The 18898-nt window shown below is 59.8% G+C and overlaps 1 protein-coding gene across 1 annotated transcript; it reads right to left on the bottom strand.

Moving 5' to 3' along the window:
• Positions 1-810: 810 nt before the first annotated feature.
• On the bottom strand, positions 811-9063 carry Tmem184a (transmembrane protein 184A). Its single transcript, XM_076840460.1, has 9 exons — positions 8995-9063; positions 8032-8259; positions 4635-4800; positions 4244-4334; positions 4076-4151; positions 3684-3775; positions 2887-3056; positions 2094-2288; positions 811-1622 (listed from the first exon to the last, which is right to left on the bottom strand). Exons 1-9 carry the CDS (start codon positions 9061-9063, stop codon positions 1363-1365), a joined length of 1347 nt encoding a protein of 448 aa, XP_076696575.1. The 3' UTR covers positions 811-1362.
• Positions 9064-18898: the final 9835 nt, after the last annotated feature.

The raw sequence follows: 18898 nt of genomic DNA, 5'->3' as shown, positions 1-18898 counted from the left end.
AGTGGCCCTTGACTCTGACACTGCTCTGCACAGCTGGTCTCCAAGATCCTGGGCACATTGCCCTCTTCTTCCCATGACTGTGGGAGTGGGCAGCCAGGTGACTGGTCACTCAGTGGTCACATTAGGTGGCAGGAGCTGTGGCCTCTGGGTAGCTGTGGCCTCTGCCTGGCCAGTGGCCCTGGATCCCCATACCCATTCCTGAGCCTCCTTGGCTTTGCCCCCCAGTACTGCAGGATCCAGATTTTTGCCCCTGTGGGTCTCCTCTGCCTGCAATGCCTCATGGGAAGACATCCCTCCTGCCAAGGCCCAGTGCAGGCCCTCCACAAGGTTCCCCCTAGTCCCCTACTTTGCTTTCTCCATGTTTCCAAGGCCTCGGAGCCCTCCAGCTGAGGCAAGGCCTGTCAGGCTCGGCTCTGTGGGTCCTGGGCAGGTGGGAAAGAGGAAGGGAGAGGACGTCCCAGGCCTGAGTCCCCATGCCTAGTGCTCTGGGCTGTTACAGGGTGGGGCCAGCAGGAGCTCCATTTTATGGAGGACAGTAAGGCTCTGAGGGAGGGGACCGCCCTGGCTCCCTAGAACTGGGTTCCATCTCAGAAGCCGAGCTCTCTGGCCTGCACCGCTCTGAGTGACGCCTTGGGTGGCCACCCTGGGCAATAAAAACCAAGACCCTTCCTGACACCCAGCCCAGGACAATGGGCCCCGTTGGACCACCCCACCCCTCGTTGGACCACTCAGGGTACTGACTGCAGGAACAGAAGGCAAACAGGCCATTACAAATCCACGGCATTTATCTATAAATAAAGGCGAGTCACTGGCAAGTCCTGGTGGTTCCGTCGATGGCTGGAGTGCCCTCGTATGGGGACCTTGCAGGAGCTCCCCGTGGCTGCAGTGTGGAGGGCAGCATGAGCCTTCCTCGTGGGCTCAAGATAGCCACAGCAGGCACAGGCCCTCAGCTCTGTCTCCTCTGCTGTCCCAGGCTGCCCAGCTGTCCCCTGGCCATCTCTTCCTATAGCTGCCTGGGGGCATCTGACCATCCATCTATCTGCCTGTCACGTGGAAGGAGCAGCCAACTTGCAGCTCCCCTGGGACCTCTGTAGCCAAAGCCTCAGTGGTCACATTAGTATCCTGCCCCACATTGGCCACCCTGCAGGTGATGTCCAGGTTATCCCAGTGGGTCCTCAGGCTTGTCCAATTTGTCCAGGTGTCTTCTCCCAGGGAAGAGAGCCCACCCCTCACGTTGATCCTTGGGCTGAGTGTGGAGGCTGCACCTTTGGCAAGAAGGTCGATGGGTGGGGGGCCTCTGTCCTTTCCCTGAGGCCTGAGCAGCCTGGGTCCCCAGTCAGGCCCTGGAGACCCCGAGTGCCTCTACAGGTCTTCTGAAGGGATCAGCATGCGCTTCTCCAGGTTTCGGCTCTTCCTACCCCTGTCAGAGCCACTAGCAGAGCAGGGGTGGGTGCCAGGAGAGGGGTGTCCACCTTGGCCAGGCCCCGGGGCCTCCTGTGTGGCCTGCTGTATGTACTGTTGGTAGGCAGGGGAGAAGTTGTGGATAGCATCCTGGACGATGTCCTGAGGGCTGATGGTCTCCTTGAGGCCACTGGAGATGCTCTGCATGGGCGCTGGGGGAGCTGGGGGGACACAGCATGTGGGCTGGGGCAAGGGGCCCCTGCCAGATCCCCCATTGTATGCTCAGCCCTGGGATCCTGCCTGGCCTTGTTCAGCAGAGGGTGACCCCAGGACTCCTGAGGCCAGCCCAGCTCCTCCTCAAGTCTTGGTGCTGGGGCCTGTCCCTGTAGAGACCCTCCTGCCAGGGTCCCAGTCCCTGTAGTTTCTGAGGGGCTCTGGGGGATGCTTTGGGCTGGCCTGGTGGGAGTCCCTCACACTCTGCTTTTCACTGACCAGTGGGAGCCAGCCCCACCCCTCAGGAGGCACACCCCCAACACCAAAGGATCCGCAGGCCAGGGTCCTAGTCCAGCCCCATTTCCCTGAGAACTGGAAGCGGTTGCCTGCCTGGCTCAGCCAGCAAGGGACATCGCCCTGTCTAGCCAGTGGACTGTGGCTGTGGTGTTCCCGGGCCCGTCCGGCAGGGCCTGGCTTACCTGGCGAGTCCTTCTTCTCTGAGTACACCTGGCAGGTGAAGGCGTACCGCAGTGCGAGGGAGGCGAAGAGCATCTCAATGCAGATGAGGAAGTTCTGGTAGCCAGCGGCCAGCGTGCCAGCCCCCACCCTGGTGCCATCGATGGCCTGGACCTCAGGGATAGCTCCACACCTCTCTAGGATGGCCAGCAGCATTCCTGGGGGTGAAGGTAGCCACTCAGGCACCAGCCCTGGTCAGGAGACTGGGCACGGCTGACACTAGCCAAGGTTCCCACTGGTGACTGGCCAAGGGTCCTGAGGGACCAGTTTGGGTTTGACAGGGTTTTGGGGGTGTCAGGCATCCCTTCCACTGGGAATGGCTGAGTGGAGAGGGACTGAGCACCCTGAAGGTCGGGGTTCCTGAGTGCATGCCCTACCATGTCCAGCCCCAGGCCTGGCGTCCCCCCAGCTCCTACGGTGTGCAGCTGCTGGAGACCCCATGGCCATCCTCCTCCAAAACAGGGACCAAGTACCCACAGGGGGCCTGCCCAGGCACCCCACAGGGCCCAGGAAGCCTCTCTGTGGCCTCCACCTGCAGCCCCTGGGGCTTCCCTCCACCAGTGCCCAGGACAGACCTGCAGGCGGACCTCTCACGTCCCGTGCCTGGGCTCTGCCAGCTCAGCACGGGCAGCTCAGTCACTGCTCTGAGCTACAAGTGGGAGGACAGGGCACAGAGGCCTGGGACAGAGGTGCGGTTGGAACCCAGTTCATGGGACTGCAGCCTGGCCTGGGCACTGCCACCCGCGGTCCACACACCCTGCCAGAAGGACAGGAAGATGACAGCCTTGATGGTGAGGAACTTGAGGACCGGCTCGAAGGGCCGCAGCAGCTCCCGGGTGGCGAAGTAGAAGAGGAACAGGGCGTAGAGGGCCAGGCTGACGGAGGCGTTATAGACCAGGGTCACGTACAGGTAGCCGCTGCGGACACTGCGCAGAGAGCCACTGCTCAGCTGTGCTGCCCACCCCTGATCCTGGCCCCCCACCTGGGTCCTCCCTCCAGGGCTCGCAGACAGCACTGAGGGGTACAGGCCTCCGGGGGGCCTCCTGCAGGGTGGGCAAAGTAGTGGCCCCTTCTTCCTGCCCCTCCTGCAAGTCCATGTCCCCACTCCCTGTCAGAAAGCCACCTCCATGACCGTCAGCTATCTGGCCACAGCCTTAGGAGTGAGTCCTTCTGCTGTGGACACGGAAGTGTGCATGTGTGTGCTTGAGTACCCATGTGTGCGTGTGAGGGTGAGTGTGTTGGTGGGTGGCTGGTGTGAGCCGGGCCGGGGCTCCTTCCCGAGCACGCCGTGGTGGCCAGCCTGTGCTCTGCTCAACAGCAGTAGGTGCGTTTGGCTCCTGGCCTGTGAGTCCTCACACCCAACCCTTGTCCTCCTTGGATCCACTGCAGAGAGGGAGTCGGGGGCCGCCTGGGGTCCCCATGTGTGACAAGGCCAGCTCCTCCCTGGCGGTCTCCATGAGGAGGGGGCAGGTGGCGAGGACAGGGCCCTTCCTGAGCTGTGCTGAGCCCCACCCCCAAAGGCCCCTGGGCTCTGGCTCCTGCACCTGCCCTACCTGAAGTCCCCATCACGGTATCTGCCGAAGGCTTGGAGGATGATGGTGGCCAAGGCCATGATGGGCTTCACCATGCAGAACTGCAGCGTGGCCTGGGGTGGGCAAGGGGCACTGGTGGGGGACAGCAGCTGGCCATGAGCTAGCCCCCAACATAATGGCAGGGTTCCCCTGGGGCTCCACCAGCCACCTGTACCTTCCCATGGTCCCTTGACTTCTACCAGGAGCAGAAGTCTCTAGAGGGAAGGTCAATATCGCTCTGTCATAATCAGATCCAAAATATATAAACGATACCAAATCAATGGCAGGGCGGCCTGAACCTGGCCATCGCTCCGGCTGGACGGCCAGGGAGTGGGCTGAGGGGCAGGAGGAGCCCAGAGTCGGATCCCACCTACCTGCTTGCAGAAGCGCAGGAACCCGATGGAGTAGGCCATGCCCCTCAGGCAGCAGGTGCCGTAGACGCAGCTGGACCTGTGGAGAGGAGGTCAGAAGCACTGGGAGGACACGTCCCCAGCAGCAGCTGGGGCTGCCCTGTGCTGGGCCTCAGGTGGAGGTGGGCTTACTTGATGGGCTTGCCCCGGATCTCGGCCATGATGGCACTCTCGCCGCCCAGGTACTGGAAGCAGAGGCTCAGGAAGCTGTAAATAGCAAAGGCTGCAGGGCAGACGGAGGGGCCGGTGTGAGCCCAGCCCACAGGAGCCCTGCCCACATGGGCTCCGGCCAGCCCCATAGTCCGTGGGCCCGTGATGGGCCCTCTCGGGCCTGGTCCAGACTGTCCCCTGAGCAGCAGTGGCTCAACCCCTCGCCCCCGGGGCCTGCACCTTGCTGTTCCAGGCCCACCAGCCCACCACCCTCCATCAGGGCTCCCTCGCCAGGGCCAGAAGGACCAGGGTGCCCTGGGGGCTGGCCACAGAGCCCTGGTGCCCCGGCCCAGACTTGAGTCCTGAGCGTCACCTTCGTAGCAGTCCCGCACAGAGTCGAAGTAGACGTAGTACTCATGGCCTCCCAGGAGGAGCAGGCTGAGCCAGGAGTCGAAGGCATAGATGGGCACGATGAGCAGCAGGCGGATGATGTAGCGCTGCTCCTGGGGCACCGTGTAGGAGCGCAGGTGCAGGTAGATCTGGGCCGGAGCGGGAGGGTTGGGTGGTGGGCTGCCCCCGTCACCCCTGCCACCCAGGTGCCCTGAAGGAGGTGCGAGCAGTGGTAGAGCTCCCCTGGGCACCACCGGCCCCTGTACCTTCCCAGATCCCTGGACTTCTACCAGGAGCATTCTTAGGACGGGAGAAGGTCAATATTGCTCTGTCGTAATCAGATCCAAAATCTATCAACTCTACCAATCAAATATGCACCTTATACATAGGCGTACATTAAATTTCTAATCACAACACCCACACACACAGTGCTACTGAATCCAGGGTCACTCTACCACTGAACTACATCCCAGCCCTTTTATTTTTTATTTTGAGACAGTGTCTCACTAAGTTGCCAAGGTTGAACTTGAACTTGTGATCCTCCTTCCTCAGCCTCCTCAGTCACTGGGATTACAGGCATGTATACCACTGCGCCCAGACAAAACCATACAGATTTTTAAACATATTATTAATTTATTTTTTTGTACTGGGGATTGAACCCAGCCACTGAGCTGCATCCCCAGCCCCTTTTTATATTTTATTTTGAGACGGGGTCTCACTGAGTTGCTTAGGGCCTTGCTAAATTGCTGAGGCTGGCTTTGAACTTGTGATCCTCCTGTCTCAGCTTCCCGAGCTGCTGGGATTACAGGCATGTGCCACCGTGCCTGGCTAAATATGTTATTTTTAATTCACAAAGATTTTGGACTGGGAATATAGCCCAGTGGTAGAGGCCCTGGGTTCAATCCCAGGACCAAAAAAAAAAAAAAAAAAAAGTACATAATACTTGTGTTGCTCAACCTATTTTAACAGACACATACATTGTAGAAGCAAAAATCAAGCCCATTGACATATTCCTTACCTCACATACCTATCATTTTTTGTGGCGAGGAAGTTTAAAATATTTTACAGTTCTTAAGCATGCAGCACATTTACAACCATCAGCTTGGGCACAAGCTAAGCCTGTTCTTGGTGAAACTTTGGCAGTGGAGACACCCATTCATTCATTCTGCAAGAATTTCTTGAGCCCGGCTAAGTGTCAGATCCTGGGGAAGGGGAGGGAACAAGCCCTAGGCCCTGACATTGGAAGGATTTATACCTTTTGACTCCTCTAGGAATCTGTCCCTAGGAGCAAATCTACTCAAAAATAAAAATATCTGTGCACAAGGACATTCACCATAGCAACACATAAGAAACAACTACTGGGAACCCACAAAGGAGGGCTGGGCTTCCCACACAGTGGAACAAGTCTGGGAAGGAATATTATACAGGCAGTATAAATATGCTCAGGGGCAAAGCACTCGCCTCACATGTGTGAGGCACTGGGTTCGATCCTCAGCACCACACAAAAATAAAGAGACACTGTGTGTCCATCTACAACTAAAAACATATTTTAAAAAATATGCTCAGAACGGCATCCCAAGGTGGAGCACTATGACAGGATGTGATACCTAAGAACCCAAATGACAAGACTCATGGGACCTCACGGCGTCACGAATGCCTGGTAAAAGTAGAAGGAAATTCACCCAGTTTCTTATCCCGGTAGAAACTGTGGTGAGTGTGGTTTCTACTTTTAAATCTTCCTGGATTTTCCATGTCTTCTCTGAGGACGTGACAAGACAGGGACTGGGTCTTGAAGAGGAAGTGGGGTGCCCAGTGCATGGCCCCCTTCCAGGGCGCACAGGGACTTCCTGGGGAGGTGCCCTGCGGGAGCGTGTGCAGGGCGTGCTTTGTGGAGGGGGCAGTGTGTGCGGGGCCACAGGGTCAGGTGCGGGGAGTGAGGCCTGGCTGGTATCAGGCCCAGCTCCTTATCTGGCACCCTGTCCCCTGCTGGTGCAGTGGGAGGACCCGGCATGACCAGCTACCAGGAGACCTCTCCGCGCTGGCACTGCCTGTGACCTTGGCAAGCTGCTGTCCTCCTTGGCCTTGGTTTCCCTGTCTGTAAAGTGAGGGGTCAAGTCCTTCTCTGTCCAGTCAGGTCTAAAGGGAGTTAGGTGGGCCTGGCTGAGGCTTATGCCCTCGTGAGTCCTGCACAGGCTGTGTGGCCCCAGGACACTGGTGATAGCCACACACTGATAGCTCAGCCGCTGTCCCCTCCTGGAAGCCCTCTCTGGTGGCCCTCCTCTGTGGCTCCAGACTCTGCACTGCCCCCTAGTATGTTGGTAGTGAGACCACACCTAGAAACTCCCCACCAGCAGGTGGGGGTCACAGAAAGCACATCTGCGTGTCCCTCCTGCCTTGGAGGCTCCTGGGCAACCCTGCCCATCCACTCCCGCCCAGTGCTGGGGACCCCCAGCTCCCCTCCCCTGACCAGCCCAGCCCTCACCTGGCGGTCAGGCCCTCCACACTCACCCCAGCCCAGGCAGCCCCCCCAGGCCACACAGGGGCTCCTCCTACCCACGTTGCCTCTGCTCTGATTTCTGCACCTCCTTGTGTATCAGAGAGTGCCCAGGACCCCTGTCCCCAACTGCCACCCCCCCATGCCCAGCCCCAGCTCGGGCACCACTTCCTGCCCAGTGACTCCCTGATCCTTCCTGGCTGATAGGCCCTCCCAGTGCCCCCTCCCAGGGACGGTCCTGTCTCCCCCCTTGGTGACAGGCTAGGGGTGGTGCGTGGGACACAGTGTGGGAGTGTTGCCTTTCCAGGTTCCCGCAGCCGAGACTGAGCGGGAGTGGCCCCTCCAGGAAGCCTGCACCCCCCAGTCAGGTGGGGGCCTGCTTCCCACCCCCCAGTCTGGCTTCCCAGTCCCCTGTCCCCTCCCAGATCCTTGCTTCCTCCTGAGGCTCCCTATAGAGCAAAGTCCAAACCATCTGCAGCCTTCTGGGGGCGCCAAGACTCTGGAGAGAGAAGGCCTTTGCTCCTCTCAGAGCCTCCATGTTCCTGAATGGGAAGTGACACTGTTCCACGGGGCGGCTCTGCCAGGCTGTGCCTCCGTGGGCAGGGCAGGGGCCAAGGAGACGGCCGGTGGTGCCCGGCCGTACCCTGCCCCTGGTTTCAGTCCTCGAAGGCTCCTGTCCACCCCTTCTCCTGAGCCTGGGTGTGACATTCCCTGAAGGTCCCTGGGCACTGTCCCTCTGGTCCAGCTGGGCCTCCATCTCTAGTCCTGAGGGCCAACCCTTGAGATCCCATGATCCTGGAGTCAACCAGGAGGCCAGTCTGGGCTGTGCCCATGTCCCATGGAGACTGAGGTCCCCCGGGGAGGCTTGAAGGTGGAGCAGGCTTACCTGGTGGCAGGTGATGAACAGGGCAGCCCACACGAAGATGCCGGAGATGCCTCGGGCCAGCGCCGTGGTGAGAAAGAGCCGGGGGGCCTCCTGGGAGCCATTCCCCACGGGGTCCATCTGTGGCCCGGCTGGCAGCACGGGCATAGCCAGCTCGGGGCTGGGCAGCGGCCAGGTCAGGGACGCCAGGGGGACTCCGGCTGTTCCCAGCAGTCCTGAGGCGCCACTCATCTGCACAGGCGGGAGGAGGCGGGGAGAAGGCCAAGGGCAGCCTCCAGTGGCAGTCGGGCCAGGAGGGCAGGGGGCGGGGCGGCTCTGCCAGGCTGTGCCCCACCGAGCCTCAGCCCTGGCATAGCAGGGTGTCAGTCTCTGCCTGGCCACCGTGCCCTGTACATTCCTGGCTTCCTGGGTGGAAGGGCCACCTATGGCCACCTGTGCTCTCTGGGAATTTGGGTCTGACCGTCCAACCATGACCCGGACCCTGGCCGCCCTTGGCACCTCGCTGCATGGGGCTTGCAGTTCCTTCCTGCGCAGGGCTCAGCTTCGCTGCCCTGAGCCCCCTTCAGTTTCCCTTGGTGGGAAAGTTTTCCACCCGGAGGCCTGGGCTTTCCGGGAGCCCACACTTGAGGGGCCAAACACTACTCCACTCAGGTGTGGAAGGGGGACCCCCTCTCCTGCCTGCCCCGGGTGGTCCTGGGAGAGGCCCAGAGGGCCCTGTGTCCAGCAGTGGGGAGTATGCCAGCCCTTGCCCCTGCCCTCCAGGTCCCTGCGACCTGCTGGAACATGTCCAGGTGCCAGCATGACCAGGTGCCCCTGGCCACCCCCTGCCTGCTCTCTGGCCCTGATGCCCTGTTCCTCAGTCTCCAACAGGCTTCAGGGCACCTGGAACCTCCCTCTTTCCACCTGGCAGCCCCGTGTGGCCTCCTCCCCACCCTCTGGCTGGCGGTCACAGGGCCCAGAGCTTACCTCCGCGGGCAGGAAGCTCTTCGGCCCGGCCCCGGGAGGCCTGGCCTCTGGGGAAGCCTGGCTGGTCATTTGTGTGCCATGTGGGCCCCTCTGGCAGCCTTGCAGGGACGGGGCAAGGCCGCTATCCGGAGTGTGTACCAGGCCTGGCCTGGCAGGTGAGGCTTCACCTGCCCAGTGGCCCACCTGGTCTCCCAGCCAGGGGAGGGGCCAGGAGGGGGAGGAGCCAGGCCTGTCCCCTCCCCTGTGGACACTCTATCCTTCCTGGTTTTCTCAGGGCAGCTGGCTTCCAGGAACCCACCCGCTGGCCACCGGGTGCCCTCACCTGCCTGTGCCAGAGGCAGGCGGGAGGCGCTGCAGTGGGCCCAGGTGCAGTGAGTGGCCCTGGCAGGGGAGGGAAGGAGTGGGGGACTCATGTCACAGGCTTCCTTTTGGGTGATAAAGTTCTGGAACTAGACAGAGACAGCGCTGAACTATTCATGTAAAAAATGGGTGAATCATATCATCATATTCCATGAGTTGTGGGTGCTTTGTGTTGTTGGGTGGCACTGGGGATTCACCCTAGGGGTGCTCTACCACTGAGCCACATCCTGACACCGTCCCCTCCTTTTGGTGGTGGGGACAGAACCCAGGGACACTTTACCACTGAGCCACACCCCAGCCCTTTTCATGGTTTATTTTGACTCAAGGTCTCACTAAATTGCTGAGGCTGGCCTGGAACGTGCCATCCTCCTGCCTCAGCCTCCATGTGCTGGGATCAAGGTTCCCCCCACCCCACACATGGCTAACCTTCTGGCTTTGGGGGAGGGGCAGGGAACGGTACACAGGTCACTGGTCCTTGCTGGGGTCTGTCAGTGGGGCCGGAGGGCCGGTTCCTCATTCCATCTCTAGGACTCCTTTGGAGATGCAGGCAGGTCTGTGATAAAGCGGCCACTCTGCCTGTGCTTGGTGCTTCTGACCTTCCCTGATACCCTGGCAGATAGGACTGTAGACTGTACCCCTTTGCAGGTGGGACCTGGGACTCGAGGGGCTCATCCGAGTGTCCAGGGCTTGGGGCTGAGGCCCACCAAGCCCTGAGAACCCCACTCAGTTTCCCTCTCTCTCCCCACGTTGGCCCGGCCCCGACAGCCCCTGCTCCTGCCGAGCTGGCCCAGGGCCCACTCCTGCCCAGGGCTCCTCTGAGCCCCGCCTGCCCCTGCCTGGGACCTTCTGCACTGACTCCTTCTCGGTGTCCTGCGTCTCAGGTATCACCTCTGGAAAGTGTCCCTCTGTCCCAGACCTTCTCTCGTAGGGTGGTGCCTCGGCCCCTAGCTGGTCCTGCCATGGAGGTGGCCCTCACTTCCGGTCAGTGGTAATGGTCCAGGGGCTTTGAAGCATAAAGATTGATGTCGGGATACGGTAAGGGCTTGTCCGGCCCACTCGTGCTTCAGTGGGTGGAAACTGAGGCTCTGGGCCCTTCCTGTTTTGTTTACAGAGCCCAGCATGAGATGAGGCCTCAGTTCCTTCTCTAGGCTAACAGTGGGAAAGACTGAGTATACAGCAGGAAGCACTGTGGTCAGATAGCAGAAGCACTTTCCTGGCTGGAGTCAGACAGCCAGGACTCCGAAGAGCCCTGGTTTTAAGGCCTGGACTCTAGCCAGGCCAGGAACTTCCAAACCTCTACTCTTTCCTCAGAGGCAGATCCCACTCTGGGGAAAGGGAGGTCTGGTGATCTCCAGGACACAGCTCTGCCGGCTGCAAGGCATCAGCCTGAGATGCTCCTGGCCCTGAGGGTCACCGTCCTTGGGAAGCCCTTCAGTCATGGCTGCCCCCTCTCTGATGGTGGAGGCCAGGTGCAGTGACCCTTTCAGGTCGTCCTCGCGGCTGCCCTACCTGATGTGCTCTGGTTTGGCCACTCCTCTGGGCAGGCCCAGAGAGCCCCGGCCTGGCTTTGGAGCCCGTCCACTCCAGAACCTCTTGCACACTCTGGGAAGCGGCTTTGCTCGTGAGATAGCCTCCCTTCCACCCAGGCCTGGGCCTTCTTCGTCCTCTACCCAGCCTTCCTCTCTGGCCTCCTGACAGAAGCACTTCCAGACACAGCCTGAGCCCTCAGCCCTTGTCCTGCCCTTTGCCTCTCTGTGAAGTGGGTATCGTCCAAGGCTCGGTCAAGGTGGGAACTGGGTGAATACCAGCCTGCCTGCCGCTCCTCGGGCGGCACCCACACCTGCTGCCTCACCTGCCCAGGCAGTTCCCATCGACACACCTCTGTGGTCCCCAACTCCAAGCAGGGCCCAGGCACCCAACTCTTGCCCAACTGACTCCTGACCATCCAGCAGACCACACCTGGGGTCCAGGTTGTGCGTGGCGGCTCTGCCCCAGGAGGACACAGCGGGATACAAAGCACCCTTAGGTACCCGGCTCCAACGCACCTTCCATCAGGGAAGGCCGGCTGCCCTTCCTCTCCCTGAGCTGGTGCTGTCCCCTGCTGGGCATCTGGGGGACTACAGGGTCTTCCTGGCGGCAGGATTCCAAGCTCTCCACAGCCTGGACTGCAGCCCCTCCTCCCCCTGAGCTGGCCCCATCTTGTGCAAACCGAAAGATGCCCAGAGTGGGAAGGATCGGGGTGTTCAGCCCGGCCCCATATCCCCTAGGAGGATGCTAGTCTCACGGCCCCAGGGAGTGTGCGGAGCCTAGCTGGGGCCCTCCTTGCCCTGTGCAACCTCCGGGCAGGCAGCACACACTGGTGACTGCTTCATACTGAGATGTGGCCAGACCAGGGGATGGAGCCCTCAGGCTGTGGCTGGGCACCTTTGAGCAGTGGGCAGCACCACACAGGGACCCTATGGAGAACATGAATCTGTTAGCCCCACTTCACAGATGAGAAAACCAAGGCTCAAGGGAGTTGCTTCCTTGAAAAGGTCATAAGCCTAGAAGGGGGATGAGTGGGGAGGGGTCTCCAGAGTGCAGACCTGTCCCCTACTCCTGCCTCTGAGTCCAAGGCCTAGGCCTTTCCCTCACCCCTGCTCATCTCCATGGGGGCTGACCGGGACTAGACTATGGTGGGCATGCATAGTCTCGCACAACGGCAGGCTTGCTGTCCCATGGGCAAGGACTGCCTTAGTCCCCAGAAGGCAGGGGTGGTGACAGCCTAGAGCCCACAACCCTGTGCCCCTCCTGGCCAGGACTTCACCCCACGTCCAGTAGTAGGTGTTTGCCTGGGGCCTGGAGGGGAAGGGCCATAGCCAGAACCTTCATGTCCCTGAGGCTCCACTCTGTCCCATAAACAGGTGGGTTGACCCCACTTCACTGCCCTGAGGACTGAGGCTGCGGGGGAGGGTGATCTTGTTGGGTGCTCACCTGCCCCTGCCTCTTGGGCTGGTGACATCTGGCTGTAATGAAGGGAAGCAGCAGAGGAGCCTGGGACTGGGGGCTTTGGCCTGCGTGTCCCTGCTAGGCAGGGCCTGAGACAACCCTCCTTGGCCTGGCTCTGGGATCAGGGGAGGGCTCCTAACCACAAGGCTCTCCCTGGGTCCAGACCCCCAGCAGAAGACGACATGCAGGGTGTGGCCTGTCCCCAGGTAGGTATCTGAGCAGGAGCAGGTGGTGAGAGGCCCACTGTCTTGCCTGCTCTCTCACCCGCTCTCCGGCTGGGTGAGGCTCTGCCCTGAGGCCAGTGTTAGCCCACACCACTCAGGAGAGGCGCTGGGCAGGCCAGGCCTGATTTCCCTGTCAGGGAGCTGGACACTGACCAAGCCAGTGGCAGGACAGACCTCTAACCACTGTTTACTGTGATCACGAGACCTGGCTGACCTGGCAAGCCCTGTGCCCGGGGCGGTTGCAGGGAGGCTGAGAAGCTGCTGGGCCTGTCCGTGCCTTGCTCTTGTCCCTTCTGTCTTGGCCCTGGCAGAGCTGCCTGCCCTTTGCCCGATGCCCCGGCTCCTGTTGCAGGCTGGTCTGCGACCTACCCCCTCCCCATGTTTCCCTCCAGGGGAGGCTCAGATCCTGCCTTACCTCCCTCTCTCTGCACCAAGTTGCCCTAAGGCTCCAAGGCCACTTCCAGCAGCCAGGGAGTGAGTCCCGGAGTCCCCAAGTCCTGGGCCCTGGGCCTGCTAATTAGTGTCTACCCCTACCGCCCTGGGGCCTGGGGGTGGGGCAGCGGGACTCATCCCTACACATCAGTTCTCCCAGGCTAGACCACAGGTCCTCGGGCTTCCCGCCTGCCACCATCCTGTTCTGGATGTCCAGGGAGGTGGCCACCAGCATTTGCCCTGGGCTTTTTGTTTCAGTAGTGCCAGGGCAATGACCAACCTAACGCCCACCCAGGGTGAGGCAGGATGGTGGCAGTCAAGGGCTCCTTGTTAGTCAAGGGCTCCAGGTGGCCAGGCCTGGGGGTCAGAGGTAGGGGGCCTCTGATTGAAAGGACTGGAGGAGGAGCTCAGTCTGGCTGCCCTCCAACCTGGGGACTCTGGAGCCACCTCTTCCCTCTCTCTGGGTCTCCTCCCAAGTCTCGTCCTGGGACCCTGCGACCCCAGCACACCTTTCCCCTCGTCCTCAACACGCAAGCAGCTCTGCCTCCTGGTGGCTAAGAAGCTGTTCCTCACCTGAGACAGAGCAGCCCCCGGAGTCAGGACTGGCTATTCGACCAGGGCCTGGCTATTCTTGGTGTCTGAGAAATTGAGTGAACTCAGGGGCAACCTGAGCCTCAGTTTCCCCTGGCAATCTGAACCCCCCTGAATGGCCAGTGCGCTCAAAGTGTGGACTCCTTGTGGTGACCACAGATTCTTGAAGGAGTGCCTGCCAGGCCAGCAGGGACCCAGGGCTCTGTTGGCCCCCTGGCTCGGTGTTCACAGCCAGGTGAGGTGGGGGTGGCCTCTTGCTCCCAGCCAAGCCACAGACTTGTCTCTGTCTGTGCCCATTGGCCCAAAATCTCAGGGGGTAGCATCTTGGGGACCCCACAAGGGCCTCCGACCTCATTCTGCCAGCTGGCCCGCCCCTCCCTACACCTGTGCCCACTTCCACCCCTGGCCTTCAGCATCAGTCCCCAGAGAGTGCCTGCCAGGGCTTGCCTGGGCCCGCCACTGCCTCAAGGTGAGCTGCCAGCCTGGGTGTGACTGAAGGGCCCTTGCATCTGGAGCGGGGCATGGCCCTACACCCTCTTTTTATCAGGTGACTTCCTGGGACTAGTGAGGAGCCAGACTCTGGGGGAGAGCTGAAGCCGGAGCAGAGGCCTATCCTCAGAATCTCAGGAGGGGGGTTTTCTCTAGGTGCCCCCACCCCGAGGCCCCGGCCTGAACCCAGCCCCGCTGAGCGGCCCCACACCCACTCACCCCCATCCCCACACTCACACCCCCCACACCCCTCACCCACTCACCTCCCCTGGCTCCTAGCCCGGCAGGGCCCGTGGGGCAGGTCTGCAGCTTTGGTTTCCCAGACAAGAAATGCCCCAGGCCTGCAGGGTGGCTGAAGGGGTGTCCCCCAGTGTCTGACACCCTCCTCACAGCAGCCGGACAGCACGGGTCCCTATCACTGGCCTCTCAGCGCCCAAGCTCCTCCCAGCCTGGCTGGCCCTACCTGCCTGAGCAGCCTCTGCTGGGCCACACCCTGCTGGGGCCACACCCGGGGCCACCCCCAGCCCAGAATCTGGGACCAGCCATCTGCTCCTGTCCCATCCACCTGCTCCTCCCTCCTGCCCACAGGCCTGGGCCTTAGCGTTGCTGCCATCTGTGCCCATTTGTTTTGGCCACGGATTGAGTTATGTGTCCACTGCAACTCGCTGCTCAGGGCGAGGGTGGGTGGCGATGCCTGTGTCACAGGTTCACCGAGGGTTCCAGTGACCAGTCTGTCCTCCTCTGGCCCTTCCCTCTGTCCAGGCTGCTGCCTCTTTCCTTCTTTGGGCCTTTTACCCCTGAAGAGCCCGAGGGACATGCACAGACGCCCAGCTCTGGTCATGACCCCATTCCCACCCATTCACAGGACACCTGTGTCACAGCTGGCAGCCCTCTGGGGACTTGAGAACCACAGTCCTCTGGCCTGGTGGACAGGGATGAGCTCGGGAAATGGGCGGGGAGGCCCTGGCAAGCTGGCTGGGAGGCCAAGTTAGAACTGGCCTTGGAGAGGTCGCTGCTGGGGCCCAAGCCTCAGTCTTCCCATCTGTGAAGTGACCTCAGTGCTCCTCCTCCAGCAGTGGCAGTGGGGCCAGAGAGCCTGGGTAGGGCCAGTGTTGTCCAAAGACCTCTTTCTCTCCCAGCTGCCCTGTTCCTCCTAGCGCCTCCCCAAGGCCTGTCTTGTACCCTCTCCAGCCCTAGCATGTGAGGGTGGCCTGTCCCCCGCCCTCCAGGCCTTCACAGCTGCTCTGGACAGGCTCATGGCCCCCTCCTGGGGCGCCCGAAGGACTGTCCACAAGGTCTCAGGTGTAGCACCTGCCACATCCACCTCACCCTGGGCATTCTGGGCCCAGAGCACAGTTCTTATCAAAATGTCCCCAAATGTGCTACCCTCTATTTCTTGCTGCAAGGGCAAACTCCAAGTCACAGTGGCAGTGTCTCTGCAGCCACTGTTATACTATACAGGCCTTGGACTACATCTCACCAGCTGCCCGTTCCAGTGGTGGACCAGGGCTCCTCTTCTGACTCCAACGTCACTTCCTAGCTCTCAATGAACCAGATGAGGCCAGCTCCCCGCCTGGTCTGAGTCTCCTTGCGTAGGTTGTCCCAATTGGCTGTGGGGAACCCAGGACTCTGTCAAGCCCTGGAGGAGCTACCTGAAATGATCAAGAACCACCACCCTCCTGGTTTTCCTGGCCTCCACAGTGCCCAGTGCCCTTGGCTGAGCAGGAACACACTCCCCTGTCCACTGAGAGAACATGGCCTTTCAGAGACACTCCAAGGTGGCCTGCGGCACAGGCTTGCAGGAAATCTCCCCGGCTGCGTGTGCAGGGCTGGCAAATGAGCCCGAAGTTCGTTATTTATGTTTGGCTGTAAATGGTTGGAAGCGTTAATTACAGCTGGATTGCTGGGTAAGCACCACACGCAGTCTCTCCATCTACAGGATGACAATTTCTGCCCAGCAGACAGCCCTGTTGTGGAAACTGCTGGCTCTCGAGATTGCCACACTGGGCCAAAGCGCTCTCCTGATTCCCGCAGCTGGGAGCCGAGGGGAGCACACAGAAATCGAGGTCCACTGGGCCTCTCACCCAAGTCCAGTGTGCACCAGGTTCATCAGGCAGGGCGGAGCCGAGCAGAGCAGGAAGGTACTGGCTCAGGAGCTGGGGCATAAGGCTCAGACTGTATCTTAACAGGGACCAGACAGCTTTGGGCAGCTCCAAGTGACTCAGAGGTGGCATGGGGGACAGGGTGCAACCACAGGTCATCTCCAGCCCTGCTTCTAGGCAGGTAGCCTGGGGTCTAGCCGGCCAGAGGGCTGCCTTATCCCCAGAGAAGGTCTCAGTAACAACCTGATCTTCGTGGGCCTCAACTGTCTCCACTACCCACCTTCAAGGGTGGCCCCTGGGATCGAAATAGGCCCACCGTCTGCCTGGGCCTGGCCCTTCAGAGGCCCTGAAAGAGGAAAATCGAACCAGAACCAGACAGGAGCCTGGAGGCAAAGCTGCCTGTGACATCCTTTTAAGCTATGGCTTAAAAGGAGCCAGAGTGGGGGCTGGGGATGTGGCTCATGCAGTAGCACACTCGCCTGGCACGCGTGCGGCTCGGGTTCAACCCTCAGTACCACATACAAAGATGTTGTGTCTGCCGAAAACTAAAAAAAAAAAAAATCAATATTTAAAAAAAAAAAATTCTCTCTAAAAAAAAAAGGAGCCAGAGTGCAAGTTACCAAGGGATCCGGTGACTAGGGAACAGTGGGGATCTGGGTGCCTGGCCTGGATTCAAATCCCAGCTTGTCATCAGGAGCAGCGACGTGACCTCTCCATGCTGTCTGTGGATGGCTGTGAGGGTGATAGGGCCACCAACGCAGGCACCAGAGGGCCCAAATCAGAAAACTGAGGCTGCAGATGTGGACTCAGGCCAGGACTTGAGTCCTATCCAGGTTGTGTCCCCAGAAGTCAGATAAGGAAAGCTGTGGTGCTTGGACAAAGCTGTCTGATTTGGGAATGATGGGCACCATCAAACAGTGAACAAAGACTTCTGTCCTGTGCCAGCTCTAAGACACCAATCTGATGATGCCAGGCCCTTGCTCTGGGTCAGGCTGTGTCTTCAAGGTGAGTTCTGGCCCCTCCCGCCCAGTCACCCCCCAGCCTCAGGGGTTCCTTACTCCTGCAGTGGTGTGACCCATGCCTGTCCTCCCTCTTCCCTTAGTCCACTCCTTTGAGGCCTGGAAGAGTTGTGGAGTCCAGGCACTGGGCTCCTGAGGGGAGGGGCCTGTGACAGGAAATGAAGAGGGAGGGGGCAGGGCAGGCTGTGGGGGCTGTCAGAAGGCGCATAGGAGGAGGCTGGCCTAAGCCATTGTCTGGGGAAGGCTGGAAAAAGGCACCTGGGAGTCCCTGGGCCAACAATGGTCACTGGGGTCCTGACTACCAGGGATGGTTTTACAGCCACAGGTGAGAGGTTGGGGCTGCCACGGGCCCTGGACCACTCTCACACTTCCGTCAGGAAATCTGACAGGATCCCCACACTGACTCCCTGACTCTCCTTGAGCTCTGAGCTGTCTCTGCCTACAGATTTTTTTGAATGTCTGCTGGGAAGACTAGGAGGGCAGACATAAAAGATAACAGCATACAGCAGGCACTTAACCTGCCGAAGAAACAGCTTGCAGGCTACCAGTTTTCCTATCTTAACTTTTAGCACATTCACTTTCTAAATTTACCAGCAGTGAATCTGAACCCATCTGCCCATTGCCTGTTCCTAGAGAAAGGTTCTAAAAGCAAGAAAACAGCAAGACCTTAGAGTATGCTGGTGCTCGCCTATGATCCCAGCTACCCAAGAGGCTGAGGCAGGAGGATCCCGAATTCCAGGTTAGAGTCTGTCTCAAAATAAAATAAAAAGGGCTGGAGGTGTATCTCACTGGTAGACACCCCTGGGTACAATCTCCGGTACCACAAAGAAAAAAAGAAAAATTGCTGGAATACAGGAGCCTTTGGCTCAGACAAAAACCAAATAGACATATCCCTTCCTAATTTCATGAGCACACGGGTACTGTGAGCCTCCTATGTATCCGCTCTGCCAGGGCCCCCAGGTGCTAGCTTGCTCTGGAATCCTGTCAGCTTCTGCTGCATGACCTCCTCTTCTAACTTCCGCTGCCTCTTCCTCACTGGAGACTCAGAGAGCCAGATGGTGCAGATTCCACCTTCTGGAACTCCCCATGCACTTCGATCAGCAATGTTTCCCTCAGTGCAGCGGAGGGGAGCCAGGCCCCAGCCTGCCTTCCTGAGGCGTGCGCACCACAGGCAAGAGTTGGGGAGTAAATGCCCCAAAGCTGATCCCCAACCCTGGTTCCTACCAATCCCTGCAAACATCTCCCACGTGCACTTCTTTGTCTTTTCTTTTTTTTTTTTTTCAGGGGTGGTGGTGGTGGTGCTGGGAATTTAACCTAGCGCCTGGCAGCATTTCTAAAGGCCACCTCTGACCTAAAACCCTTCAAGCCCCCGCTGAGCTCTGGGTGGTCCTATAGGAGGCCTTCAGCCCCATTATGGAACTCATGTCCACCCTGGCAACCCTCCTGGGGTGCTGTTCTTGCTGTGCCTGCCATGCCCGACTCCTAGACATGCTGTTCCTCCCTGACACATCGTTCCTCCACACTCTGCAGCCTGGGCTCTCTGGCCCCACTAAGGAGCCAGTACAAAAGCTAGGAGAATGGAAGCTGGCACTAAGAGTAGTCACAGAGAGAACTGTGTGCAGACACATTTGGGATTCATGTCATTCCCATCAACCAGACTGCATTTTTGACAAACATGAAGTTTTCTTTCCACCTAAGG

The sequence above is a fragment of the Callospermophilus lateralis genome, chromosome 19 (genome assembly GCF_048772815.1).
Source record: "Callospermophilus lateralis isolate mCalLat2 chromosome 19, mCalLat2.hap1, whole genome shotgun sequence".
In the NCBI taxonomy this organism is placed as follows: domain Eukaryota; kingdom Metazoa; phylum Chordata; class Mammalia; order Rodentia; family Sciuridae; genus Callospermophilus; species Callospermophilus lateralis.
The sequence above is the reverse complement of the archived record's forward strand: the minus strand, read 5'-3'. Positions and strand labels throughout refer to the sequence as shown.

What these genes read in the sequence shown, in the direction of transcription:
- Tmem184a (XM_076840460.1), bottom strand. Translation starts at nt 9,063, where the DNA reads ATGACCAGCCAGGCTTCCCCAGAGGCCAGGCCTCCCGGGGCCGGGCCG. An exon ending in AGAGCTTCCTGCCCGCGGAG is followed by an intron (nt 8,260 to 8,994) that starts GTAAGCTCTGGG and finishes CCGCCTGTGCAG; the next exon opens with ATGAGTGGCGCCTCAGGACT. An exon ending in TCCTGCGCTTCTGCAAGCAG is followed by an intron (nt 3,776 to 4,075) that starts GTAGGTGGGATC and finishes TGCCCACCCCAG; the next exon opens with GCCACGCTGCAGTTCTGCAT.